Source organism: Balaenoptera physalus (genome assembly GCF_965194825.1).
Source record: "Balaenoptera physalus genome assembly, chromosome: 4".
NCBI lineage: Eukaryota > Metazoa > Chordata > Mammalia > Artiodactyla > Balaenopteridae > Balaenoptera > Balaenoptera physalus.
This window is the reverse complement of record NC_138891.1, coordinates 17,305,036-17,318,922: the sequence shown is the minus strand read 5'-3', so window position 1 is coordinate 17,318,922 and position 13,887 is coordinate 17,305,036. Positions and strand designations below refer to the sequence as shown.

General features: G+C 41.0%; 1 protein-coding gene across 3 annotated transcripts in view; it reads left to right on the top strand.

The window, feature by feature from the left end:
- The window catches only part of RYK (receptor like tyrosine kinase), a 110,429-nt gene extending 98,811 nt beyond the window's left edge, over positions 1 to 11,618 (top strand). For 2 of the 3 annotated variants that reach the window (XM_082460674.1, XM_082460673.1), the window contains exons 14-15: positions 9,890 to 10,026; positions 11,180 to 11,618. In XM_082460674.1, coding sequence (XP_082316800.1) covers positions 9,890 to 10,026; positions 11,180 to 11,291 — 249 coding nt within the window. In that variant the 3' untranslated portion in view covers positions 11,292 to 11,618. Of the gene's footprint in view, positions 1 to 9,889; positions 10,027 to 10,320; positions 10,453 to 11,179 lie in introns of those variants that run through there. The other variant, XM_082460675.1, reaches the window with a different exon arrangement.
- Positions 11,619 to 13,887: the final 2,269 nt, after the last annotated feature.

Below are 13,887 nucleotides of genomic sequence, written 5' to 3'. Positions count from 1 at the left end.
TTTCAAGTTTGATAGAATTCATCCAGTGAAATTGGATGTAGAGTTTTCTTTGTGGAAAGATTTTAAATTATGAATTCAATTTCTCTAAGAAATATTGGGCTGTATAGATTTTCTATTTATTCTTGTATCTATTTTGGTAACTTGTATATATCAAGGAATTTGTTCATTTCACCTAAGTTATTGAATTTATTGGCATAAAGTTGAGTTGCTTATAATATTTTTTGATGTCTATAGGATCTGTAATGATGTTTCCTCTTTTCTTCCTCATATTGGTTATTTGTGTCTTTTTATTTTCTTTCATCAGTCTGGCTTAGGGTTTCTCAACTGGGGGCAGTTTTGCACCCTCCCTTCTGGGAGTGTGGGGCATTTGGTAATATCTGGCGACATTTTCAGTTATTACAACTTGGGGCATCCAGTGGGTGGAGGCCAGGGATGCTGCTGAACTAAACATCCTGCCATGCACAAGACAGCCTCTCACAACAGAGACTCATCCAGTCCACAGTGTCACTAGTGCTGAAGTTGAGAAACCTGTTCTAGGGCTTACAGTGTACACCTTCTACTTTCGAATATTATGCCACTTCATGTTTAATATAAGCAGCTTACAATACAGTATTTCCACTCATCCCCTTCCATCCTTTATGCTATTATGGACATACATTTTACTTCCATTTATATTATAAACGCCACAGTGCATGGGGTTTTGCCTTAAACAGTCTATTAAGGAAATTTTTAAATGAGGAAAAAATACCTAGTTGTTGTTCGTATATTTTTAGCACTCTTCATTTTTGGTGTAGATCCAGATTTCCATTGGTGTTTTTCCTTTCCACATGAAGAACTGCTCTAACGTGTCTTGAAGTGTAGGTCTGCCAGTGACATATTCTCTCAGCTTTTGTTTGAAAAACTGTATTTTGTCTTCATTTTTCAAGTACATTTTGGCTTAGTATAGAATTCTTCATTGACAGTTTTAAAAAATATTCTAAGATGTCATTCCATTGTTTCCTTGTTTGCCTAGATTATAAGAAATAAAACTATTGTTCACAAATATAAGGCTTTAAAAAATCTGTATACTTTAGTTAGTATTTCATTATTATTGAACAAAATAACTTAGAATTTGATGCAGTGTGCTTAGATTTTATTAAACAGACCTGTTCTTGTGTTTTTTTCCTCTTTTTCCCTTTCCTTTTTTCCCCCTTCACTTATAAAAAGTGTTTTTGGGGGCAAGTTATTTTTCTGAATAAACAGACCTGTTCTTGTGTTTTTTTCCTTTCCTTTTTTCCCCCTTCACTTATAAAAAGTGTTTTTGGGGGCAAATTATTTTTCTGAATAAACAGACCTGTTCTTGTGTTTTTTTCCTTTCCTTTTTTCCCCCTTCACTTATAAAAAGTGTTTTTGGGGGCAAGTTATTTCTCTGAACCTGTTTCCTCATCTGTAAAATTGGGCTACCAGTGATTCTCATAGGTTCATTGTGAAAGTTAAATGAGAAAAAAAATGAAAAATGAAAAAAAAATGTCTAGAACTTGAAGGTATTCATAAACGTGATAGCATGGTACACAGGTATCTTCCTCCTCACCCACCTTCAGCTCTCCTGACCTCAAGGCCGACACGTGGCAGCAGATCAGTGGGAGCCCCCAGTCTGAGTCCTGCCCTGCCTCATGGCAGCAGCTTTGTGGGGACATATTCCTGCCGTCCACACACTGCCCAGAAGCCACAGGCAAACTGAGGAGCCCTGGCTGGACCATGACTGAGCACTGTTGCCACTGCTTATGATTTCTGCTCCTACCAATAGTTTACATGTTGATTTTAAATAAATCTGATATCTTACCCAAGCAAGGTTGGAAGATATTCTTTTTTTTTTTTTTTTTTTTTTTAAACATCTTTATTGAAGTATAATTGCCTTACAATGGTGTGTTAGCTTCTGCTTTATAACAAAGTGAATCAGTTATACATATACAATATATTCCCATTTCTCTTCCCTTTTGCATCTCCCTCCCTCCCACCCTGCCCATCCCACCCCTCTAGGTGGTCACAAAGCACCGAGCTGATCTCCCTGTGCTATGCGGCTGCTTCCCACTAGTTATCTATTTTATATTTGGTAGTGTATATATGTCCATGACACTCTCTTACCCTGTTACATCTCACCCCACCCCCTCCCCATATCCTCAAGTCCATTCTCTAGTAGGTCTGTGTCTTTATTCCCGTCTTGCCACTAGGTTCTTCATGGCCTTTTTTTTTTTTTTTTTTCCCCCTTAGATTCCATATATATGTGTTAGCATACTGTATTTGTTTTTCTCTTTCTGACTTACTTCACTCTGTATGACAGACTCTAACTCCATCCACCTCATTACAAATACCTCCATTTCATTTCTTTTTATGGCTGAGTAATATTCCATTGTATATATGTGCCACATCTTCTTTATCCATTCATCTGTCGATGGACATTTAGGTTGCTTCCATGTCCTGGCTATTGTAAATAGAGCTGCAATGAACATTTTGGTACATGACTCTTTTTGACCTATGGTTTTCTCAGGGTATATGCCCAGTATTGGGATTGCTGGGTCGTATGGTAGTTCTATTGTAGTTTTTTAAGGAACCTCCATACTGTTCTCCATAGTGGCTGTATCAATTTACATTCCCACCAACAGTGCAAGAGTGTTCCCTTTCCTCCACACCCTCTCCAGCATTTATTGTTTCTAGATTTTTTGATGATGGCCATTCTGACCGGTGGGAGATGATATCTCATTGTAGTTTTGATTTGCATTTCTCTAATGATTAATGATGTTGAGCATTCTTTCATGTGTCTGTAGGCCATCTGTATATCTTCTTTGGAGAAATGTCTATTTAGGTCTTCTGCCCATTTTTGGATTGGGTTGTTCGTTTTTTTGTTATTGAGCTGCATGAGCTGCTTGTAAATCTTGGAGATTAATCCTTTGTCAGTTGCTTCATTTGCAAATATTTTCTCCCATTCTGAGGGTTGTCTTTTGGTCTTGTTTATGGTTTCCTTTGCTGTGCAAAAGCTTTTAAGTTTCATTAGGTCCCATTTGTTTATTTGTGTTCTTATTTCCATTTCTCTGGGAGCTGGGTCAAAAAGAATCTTGCTGTGATGTATGTCATAGAGTGTTCTGCCTATGTTTTCCTCTAAGAGTTTGATAGTGTCTGCTCTTACACTTAGGTCTTTAATCCATTTTGAGTTTATTTTTGTGCATGGTGTCAGGGAGTGTTCTAATTTCATACTTTTACATGTACCTGTCCAATTTTCCCAGCACCACTTATTGAAGAGGCTGTCTTTTCTCCACTGTATATGCTTGCCTCCTTTATCGAAGATAAGGTGACCATATGTGTGTGGGTTTATCTCTGGGCTTTCTATCCTGTTCCATTGATCTATATTTCTGTTTTTGTGCCAGTACCAAACTGTCTTGATTACTGAAGCTTTGTAATATAGTCTGAAGTCAGGGAGCCTGATTCCTCCAGCTCCATTTTTCGTTCTCAAGATTGCTTTGGCTATTCGGGGTCTTTTGTGTTTCCATACAAATTGTGAAATTTTTTGTTCTAGTTCTGTGAAAAATGCCAGTGGTAGTTTGATAGGGATTGCATTGAATCTGTAGATTGCTTTGGGTAGTAGAGTCATTTTCACAATGTTGATTCTTCCAATCCAGGAACATGGTATATCTCTCCATCTATTTGTATCATCTTTAATTTCTTTCATCAGTGTCTTATAATTTTCTGCATACAGGTCTTTTGTCTCCTTAGGTACGTTTATTCCTAGATATTTTATTCTTTTTGTTGCAGTGGTAAATGGGAGTGTTTTCTTAATTTCACTTTCAGATTTTTCGTCATTAGTGTATAGAAATGCAAGAGATTTCTGTGCATTAATTTTGTATCCTGCTACTTTACCAAATTCATTGATTAGCTCTAGGAGTTTTCTGGTAGCATCTTTAGGATTCTCTATGTATAGTATCATGTCATCTGCAAATAGTGACAGCTTTACTTCTTCTTTTCTGATTTGGATTCCTTTTATTTCTTTGTCTTCTCTGATTGCTGTGGCTAACACTTCCAAAACTATGTTGAATAATAGTGGTGAGAGTGGGCAACCTTGTCTTGTTCCTGATCTTAGTGGAAATGGTTTCAGTTTTTCACCATTGAGGACAATGTTGGCTGTGGGTTTGTCATATATGGCCTTTATTATGTTGAGGAAAGTTCCCTCTATGCCTACTTTCTGCAGGGCTTTTATCATAAATGGGTGTTGAATTTTGTCGAAAGCTTTCTCTGCATCTATTGAGATGATCATATGGTTTTTCTCCTTCAATTTGTTAATATGGTGTATCACGTTGATTGATTTGCGTATATTGAAGAATCCTTGCGTTCCTGGGATAAATCCCACTTGATCATGGTGTATGATCCTTTTAATGTGCTGTTGGATTCTGTTTGCTAGTATTTTGTTGAGGATTTTTGCATCTATGTTCATCAGTGATATTGGCCTGTAGTTTTCTTTCTTTGTGACATCTTTGTCTGGTTTTGGTATCAGGGTGATGGTGGCCTCGTAGAATGAGTTTGGGAGTGTTCCTCCCTCTGCAATATTTTGGAAGAGTTTGAGAAGGATAGGTGTTAGCTCTTCTCTAAATGTTTGATAGAATTCGCCTGTGAAGCCATCTGGTCCTGGGCTTTTGTTTGTTGGAAGCTTTTTAATGACAGTTTCAATTTCAGTGCTTGTGATTGGTCTGTTCATATTTTCTATTTCTTCCTGGTTCAGTCTCGGCAGGTTGTGCATTTCTAAGAATCTGTCCATTTCTTCCAGGTTGTCCATTTTATTGGCATAGAGTTGCTTGTAGTAATCTCTCATGATCGTTTGTATTTCTGCAGTGTCTGTGGTTACTTCTCCTTTTTCATTTCTAATTTGTTGATTTGAGTCTTCTCTCTTTTTCTCTTGATGAGTCTGGTAATGGTTTATCAATTTTGTTTATCTTCTCAAAGAACCAGCTTTTAGTTTTATTGATCTTCGCTACTGTCTCCTTCATTTCTTTTTCATTTATTTCTGATCTGATCTTTATGATTTCTTTCCTTCTGCTGGCTTTGGGGTTTTTTTGTTCTTCTTTCTCTAATTGCTTTAGGTGCAAGGTTAGGTTGTTTATTCGAAATGTTTCCTGTTTCTTGAGGTAGGCTTGTATTGCTATACACTTCCCTCTTAGCACTGCTTTTGCTGTGTCCCATAGGTTTTGGGTCGTTGTATCTCCATTGTCATTTGTTTCTAGGTATTTTTTGATTTCCCCTTTGATTTCTTCAGTAATCACTTCGTTATTAAGTAATGTATTGTGTAGCCTCCATGTGTTTGTATTTTTTACAGATCTTTTCCTGTAATTGATATCTAGTCTCATAGCGTTGTGGTCGGAAAAGATACTTGATACGATTTCAATTTTCTTAAATTTACCAAGGCTTGATTTGTGACCCAAGATATGATCTATCCTGGAGAATGTTCCATGAGCACTTGAGAAAAATGTGTATTCTGTTGTTTTTGGGTGGAATGTCCTATAAATATCCATTAAGTCCATCTTGTTTAATGTATCATTTAAAGCTTGTGTTTCCTTATTTATTTTCATTTTGGATGATCTGTCCATTGGTGAGAGTGGGGTGTTAAAGTCCCCTACTATGATTGTGTTGCTGTCGATTTCCCCTTTTATGGCTGTTAGTATTTGCCTTATGTATTGAGGTGCTCCTATGTTGGGTGCATAAATATTTACAATTGTTATACCTTCCTCTTGGATCGATCCCTTGATCATTATATAGTGTCCTTCTTTGTCTCTTGTAATAGTCTTTATTTTAAAGTCTATTTTGTCTGATATGAGAATTGCTACTCCAGCTTTCTTTTGATTTCCATTTGCATGGAGTATCTTTTTCCATCCCCTCACTTTCAGTCTGTATGTGTCTCTAGGTCTGAAGTGGGTCTCTTGTAGACAGCATATATATGGGTCTTGTTTTTGTATCCATTCAGCCAGCCTGTGTCTTTTGGTGGGAGCATTTAATCCATTTACATTCAAGGTAATTATCGATATGTATGTTCCTATTCCCATTTTCTTAAATGTTTTGGGTTTGTTATTGTAGGTGTTTTCCTTCTCTTGTGTTTCTTGCCTAGAGAAGTTCCTTTAGCATTTGTTGTAAAGCTGGTTTGGTGGTGCTGAACTCTCTCAGCTTTTGCTTGTCTGTAAAGGTTTTAATTTCTCCATCGAATCTGAATGAGATCCTTGCCAGGTAGAGTAATCTTGGTTGTAGGTTTTTCTCCTTCATCACTTTAAGTATATCCTGCCACTCCCTTCTGGCTTGCAGAGTTTCTGCTGAAAGATCAGATGTTAACCTTATGGGGATTCCCTTGTGTGTTATTTGTCGTTTTTCCCTTGCTGCCTTTAATATGTTTTCCTTATATTTAATTTTTGACAGTTTGATTAATATGTGTCTTGGCGTGTTTCTCCTTGGGTTTATCCTGTATGGGACTCTCTGTGCTTCCAGGACTTGATTAACTATTTCCTTTCCCATATTAGGGAAGTTTTCAACTATCATCTCTTCAAATATTTTCTCAGTCCCTTTCTTTTTCTCTTCTTCTTCTGGGACCCCTATAATTCGAATGTTGGTGCGTTTAATGTTGTCCCAGAGGTCTCTGAGACTGTCCTCAGTTCTTTTCATTCTTTTTTCTTTATCCTGCTCTGTAGTAGTTATTTCCACCATTTTATCTTCCAGGTCACTTATCCATTCTTCTGCCTCAGTTATTCTGCTATTGATCCCATCTAGAGTATTTTTAATTTCATTTATTGTGTTTTTCATCATTGCTTGGTTCCTCTTTAGTTCTTCTACGTCCTTGTTAAATGTTTCTTGCATTTTGTCTATTCTATTTCCAAGATTTTGGATCATCCTTACTATCATTATTCTGAATTCTTTTTCAGGTAGACTACCTATTTCCTCTTCATTTGTTAAGTCTGGTGTATTTTGACCCTGCTCCTTCATCTGCTGTGTGTTTTTCTGTCATCTCATTTTGCTTATCTTACTGTGTTTGGGGTCTCCTTTTCACAGGCTGCAGGTTTGTAGTTCCCGTTGTTTTTGGTATCTGTCCCCAGTGGCTAAGGTTGGTTCAGTGGGTTGTGTAGGCTTCCTGGTGGAGGGAACTAGTGCCTGAGCTCTGGTGGATGAGGCTGGATCTTGTCTTTCTGGTGGGCACGTCCACGTCTGGTGGTGTATTTTGGGGTGTCTGTGGCCTTATTATGATTTTAGGCAGCCTCTCTGCTAATGGATGGGGCTGTGTTCCTGTCTTGCTAGTTGTTTGGCATAGGGTGTCCAGCACTGTAGCTTGCTGGTCGTTGAGTGAAGCTGGGTCTTGATGTTGAGATGGAGATCTCTGAGAGATTTTTGCTGTTTGGTATTACGTGGAGCTGGGAGGTCTCTTGTGGACCAGTGTCCTGAAATTGGCTCTCCTACCTCAGAGGCACGGCCCTGATGCCTGGCTGGAGCACCAAGAGCCTTTCATCCACACAGCTCAGAGTAAAAGGGAGATAAAATAGAAAGAAAGAAAGATAGAGGCTATAATATAGTGAAGTAAAATAAAGCTATTGTAAAGCAAAGCTATACAGACAAAATCTCACCCAGAAGCATATACATATACACTCACAAAAAAAAGGAAAAGGGGAAAAATTAATATATCCTGCTCCCAAAGTCCACCTCCTGAATTTGGGATGATTCGTTGTCTATTCAGGTATTCAACAGATGCAGGCACATCAAGTTGTTTGTGGAGTTTTAATCCGCTGCTTCTGAGGCTGCTGGGAGAGATTTCCCCTTCTCTTCCCTGTTCGCACAGCTCCTGGGGTTCAGCTTTGGATTTGGACCCGCCTCTGCGTGTAGGTCGCCTGAGGGCATCTATTCCCCGCCCAGACAGGAGGGGGTTAAAGGAGCAGCTGCTTCGGGGGCTCTGGCTCACTCAGGCCGCGGGGAGGGAGGGGTACAGAGGAGGCGGGGCGAGCCTGCGGCGGCCGAGGCCGGCGTGACGTTGCACCAGCCTGAGGTGCCCCGTGTGTTCTCCCGGGGGAGTTGTCCCCGGAACACGGGACCCTGGCAGTGGCGGGCTGCACAGGCTCCCGGGAGGGGCGGTGTGGAGAGTGACCTGTGCTCGCACACAGGCTTTTTGGAGGCGGCAGCAGCAGCCCCAGCGTCTCACGCCCGTCTCTGGGGTCCGCGCTGATCGCCGCGGCTCGCGCCCTTCTCTGGAGTTCGTTTAGGCGGCGCTCTGAATCCCCTCTCCTTGCGCGCCGTGAAACAACGAGGCAAGAAAAAGTCTCTTGCCTCTTCGGCAGCTGCAGACCTTTTCCCGGTCTCCCTCCCAGCCAGCTGTGGTGCGCTAACCCCTTCAGACTGTGTTCACGCCGCCAGCCCCAGTCCTCTCCCTGTGATCCAACCGAGGCCGAGCCTCAGCTCCCAGCCCCGCCCGCCCCGGCGGGTGAGCAGACAAGCCTCTCGGGCTGGTGAGCGCTGCTCGGCGCCGGGCCTCTGTGCGGGAGTCTCTCCGTTTTTTCCTTTGCGCCCCTGTTGCTGTGGGGTCTGCGCTGTTAGCCGCGGCTTGCGCCTGTCTCTGGAGTTCGTTTAGGCGGCGCTCTGAATCCCTTCTCCTTGCGCGCCGCGAAACAAAGAGGCAAGAAAAAGTCTCTTGCCTCTTCGGCAGCTGCAGACTTTTTCCCGGACTCCCTCCCGGCTAGCTGTGGTGCACTAACCCCTTCAGGCTGTGTTCACGCCGCCAACCCCAGTCCTCTCCCTGCGATCAGACCGAAGCCGAGCCTCAGCTCCCAGCCCCGCCCGCCCCGGCGGGGGAGCAGACAAGTCTCTCGGGCTGGTGAGTGCTGGTCGGCACCGCTCCTCCGTGCGGGAACCTCTCCGCTTTGCCCTCTGCACCCCTGTGGCTGCGCTCTCCTCCGTGGCTCCGAAGCTTCCCCCCTCTGCCACCCGTGGTCTCTGCCCGCGAAGGGGCTTCCTAGTGCGTGGAAATCTTTCCTCCTTCACAGCTCCCTCCCACTGGTGCAGGTGCCGTCCCCATTCTTTTGTCTCTGTTATTTCTTTTTTCTTTTGCCCTACCCAAGTACGGGGGGAGTTTCTTGACTTTTTGGAGGTCGGACGTTTTCTGCCAGCATTCAGTGGGTGTTCTATAGGAGCAGTTCCACGTGTAGATGTATTTCTAGTGTATCTGTGGGAAGGAAGGTGATCTCCGCGTCTTACTCTTCCGCCATCTTCTCTGCACCCTCCGGAAGATATTCTTTCAGTATACTTTCATCTGTTAATTTAAATTATCTGAATATAGTAAAAATCCATGACATTATATTTTACGTGATTTGCATTTTCCACTTCTCAACTATGCAGACTAGCTATGGTATTTAAAGTAACACATTTACATATTAGGAAAATTTTAGACATAATTAACAGTTTTGGGTGGTGGGGCTTGTAATCAACAGTAAAAATAATTCTTTCCAACGGCTCTAATTACCTTAGAATATACAATAGTGATATTCACATTAAAGGATGCATTTATTAAAATGTTCCTTTCTGTCCAACAAGAGAATCTAACTGGGTATGGTAGACTTCTTTTTATAAATAACATTTTGCTTTCATTAAGAGTTGATTGATCTGCTGGGACTTCCCTGGTGGTCCAGTGGTTAGGACTCCACACTTCCAATGCAGGGGGTGCGGGTTCGATCCCTGGTCGGGGAACTAAGATCCCACATGCCATGCCTAAGAATCCCACATGCCACAAAAAAAAAAAGAAAAAAAAAATTGATCAATCTGCATTTTTGGTCCCTACCTGGCCACGGGCAGCAGCACTCTGACAGCTGTTTTAAGTATCCCCTCACGATGTTGCCGTTCTTCTTCTCAGTGGGCCTTTGGAGTGACGCTGTGGGAGCTCATGACTCTGGGCCAAACGCCCTATGTGGACATCGACCCGTTTGAGATGGCCGCGTACCTGAAAGACGGTTACCGAATAGCCCAGCCGATCAACTGTCCTGATGAACTGTAAGTTTTTTCTGAGCTTGAAGACATGGATTTCATTCCATTTACAACATTTGGATAAAAGAAAAAGAACAGGTGTCCATACTCGTACAGAGACTTCCCTTTTGAGAATAATGCCTCTTTGGACTTGAATTATACTCCTGTAGAGAAACTACAAAGTCAGCCAGACTCATTCATTCTTTTTAATGCATTTGACATTAGGACTTTTTGCATCTCATATTTGTAGTGATTAATCTAATCCAAGAGACTTATGTACATAGTGAGAAAACACTGAACACTGTCGGTTTTCCTGTGTAGAGTGAGGACCTACACAGCCTTAAGGACATCCTTAGTTATAAAGAGCCTTTCTCATTGCTGTTGTGCCTTGCCAGCTGGTGTGAACTGATACACGTATAAGGAAGATGTTCTGGTCTGGTGAGTGGGATAGTTCCTGTTTCCTGCTTTTATCACATAGTTAGTCTTCCCATATAATGGGATCGGAGTGGGCAGGAGGCTGTTCAGGGATGATTGAGTCTCAGTTCCAGAATCCCCTGAAGGTTTTTATACTGTGGCAAGGTGGCAGCTTTTGCACAGATTTTACTGTAGATCCAGGATTCTTACAGTTTAGTTAAAGGTTCCTCTTCTTGCAAGTTCTTTCTTTCAGAACTTAAATACAGTTGACCCTTGAACAATGCAGGTTTGAACTATGTGGGTCCACTTACGTGTGGATTTTTTTCAGTGGTAAATACTACAGTACTACATAGTCCATGGCTGGTTGAATATGCGGATGAGGGGGAACTGGGTGTACGGAGGGCTAACTATAAGCTATGCGCAGATTTTTATGCAGAGAGTCGGCGCCCCTCACCCCTGTGTTGTTTAAGAGTCAACTGTACAGGATAACACAGGTTATTATTTTGACTGTGTTTTAGGTAGTTATATACAGTCTCTATTTGCTGATATATTTTGACATGTTTCAGAATTGAAATCCACAAATATCATCCAGATAACTCATTTTAGCTCTGCCAACAGATAGTAATATTGATTGATTTTTTTTTTTAATATATCGTCCTCTCCACACCCACATTTAGATAGACAACATAACTGGTATCATATTGACCAAAAGGTTAGGAGTACTATATCATCACTAGCCAAATTTTCTGGTCTTGTCACTCTGCAGATTTGCTGTGATGGCTTGTTGCTGGGCTTTAGATCCAGAAGAGAGGCCCAAGTTCCAGCAGCTGGTCCAGTGTCTCACAGAGTTCCATGCAGCCCTGGGGGCCTATGTCTGACTCCTCTCACAGTCCCCCAGCGTCAGGAGGAAGGAGCCTGCCAGGGCTCACTTGCAGCCAGTCACGGATGCCGCATACGCCACGCAGCGCCGCAGAAGCACATTTGTCTTCCAGAACACCGTGCCTTAGGAATGCTTTAGAATCGGAACTATCTAAGGCAGACTTAATGATGTCAAATATTTTCTAGATATCACTTTCATTAGGTTGAACTGAAAATGTTTTTGTAAATTTTTTGGCCAAAAATTTTTTTACACATAGTTAACTTTGGACTAGGGGTACATTCTTCTTACAAAATAAATAAACAGTTTTTAAAATTGTTTAAACACAGGTATTTGGAATAGCTACCTTAGTGCAACTGCTTTTTTTTTTTTTTTTACTTCATCAAGGTAATGTAGGTGATTCACCTTTAAAGTTTTTTTTGTTTGTTTTAATATTTATCACTAGTCTTGGGAATGGTTTGTCTTCAAGATGCAGTACTTTTTCTTAGGAAAAGAAAAACAGAAAAAGATGTCGGTTTGCCTTGTACAGGAAAAGGCAATGTTGGAGGAAGAAAACTTAAAGAAAAGCTAGAGGGGAAAAAAAGAGAAAAATACTCATTAGAAACAGAAACTGCCCTTCCATGGAGAATTGTTTTTTATTTTTTTAATGAAAAGGAGTTCTCTTTTCTTATTTTGGGGGAAGTAGGAGCTGAGTTCATTGAAACATCTTAATTTTGGCAGAACCTAGCATTTCTGTGAGCCAGAAGTGGGTTTGGGGCAGGTCAGTAGTAAACAGTGGCGATCTTATTTATTTTTACTCTCTGGAAAAGGAGATAACACAATTCCAGAAAGTGAAATCTTGTTTCTAAGGTTAGGAATTCCTTTTATTGCACCTAGAATAGTGCCATGCACAGAATGGGTGCTTGAGTTGTTTTGAGTAAAGAAATGTAAACAGGTAGATTTTGTACCTACCTTCAAGGCTGGCTTAACTATAAAATGGTTTTTTAAAAACACCTGAGAAATCAAAGGATTTGTTTTATATTATGACAGTATTGAAAATATTGTTCATAATGAATGATTGGTTGTATCTGGTAAGTCTTTGAACACACAACAGCTAGATAGCCCTGTTTCATTTCATGGGTGTCTCACTCAGACTCCCAAGCCCTAACACAAGTGCAGCTGACTCTGCTCAGCCTCCAGGTTCTAATAAAAAGTTGAGATTATTATTACAAGGAAGTATTACAGCACTGAAACTTTTCTCCAGAGCCGTTAAATTCAGGGTACGTATGTATTTCTACTTGGCTAGAGTTGGCCTAAGACATAGTTGAATGGACCTCTTAAATAGCTAGGCGTGCATACGCCTGCCTCTGCTCCCATTCTCACAGGTACATAGGAGAGAATGCGTAGCAGTTGGAGGCTTTTGCTGTTCTTAAAGGAGCTTTATGAATCAGCAGCACATCTGGGAAAATAGCTCACATGGTACGTGCTCTGTCACAAGCAGGCCAAGAGCATGATCTTTCTGTATGCCATTTATTAACACTAGTTCTTTGGTTTTATGAAATACTCAGCCCCCTAAGGGGCCAGCTTTTTCAAAGCTCTTTGAACTTTGTAAGTTACAGAAGTTTTGGTTGACAACCTGCAATCTTAGAAGGCATTCAGTCAAATATTTATTTATAGCGTTTATTATGTATTATTATGCACATGAAGTGAGTGGTTCCGCTCTAGCATCCCTTCCAACATTCAGTGCATTTTTTTATGTGTTCAGGTTAGTGCATTGTTTATATATCACAGTTCTGTGCACAAGATCGGTTCAAAGAAAAAAGTGCTGTCATTGACTTCTGTCCCAAATTAGCATGTAGTAAGAGGTGCTCTCAGTTTGCTTGGATGTGTGGTGCCTTTAACCATATCTCTGTTTGTAAGCTGTTTTATTTTATGTATGTATATTTGTTTTAGAGGTGGTTTAAGACTTTAAATAGATTTTTCTTGCGGAACTACTTGGAGTCACTGACTTCAGTGAAAAGAGCAGTTACGAGATTTCCATGGCTGGTCTTGTTCCAGTGGTTTGTGAATATTACTGAATAGATTTTGTAGAAAATGTAATTTTTATAGGAAAGAAGCAAATTAGCAAAGCACTGATGTGGTATAAGCTGCCTCTAGTGACCAAGAGCTCTATTATATTCTCTCCTTTCTCGTAACACCCCCATTGTAAGAAAATTTTATTTATAGAAGTAAGGAGGATTGGGTTATTCATTCATTATGTATTTATTGAGCGCTCACTGTATATCTGGCCTTCAAGGTATGCAGGGAACAAGACATGATGTTCCTCCCTTTCTAGGTCTCACATTCTGGTTAGAAGAAGCAGATAATGAACGTAAGTAAGATTTTGGTAAGTGCTATAAAAAAAAAATACAGAGTGGTATCATAGAGAATAACTTTACATGTCTTTAGTCAACCTTCTCTGAGCAGGTGGCATTTGAGCTGAGATCTGAGTAACAAAAAGCCACCTATGAGAAGATCCAGGCAGAAGGGACATAACTGCAGAAGCATTAAAGCAGGAATGAGCTGGCCTCCAGTGTCAGACCTTCCTGTTCACCTCCAGCTGCTGCCACTGGAGGAGG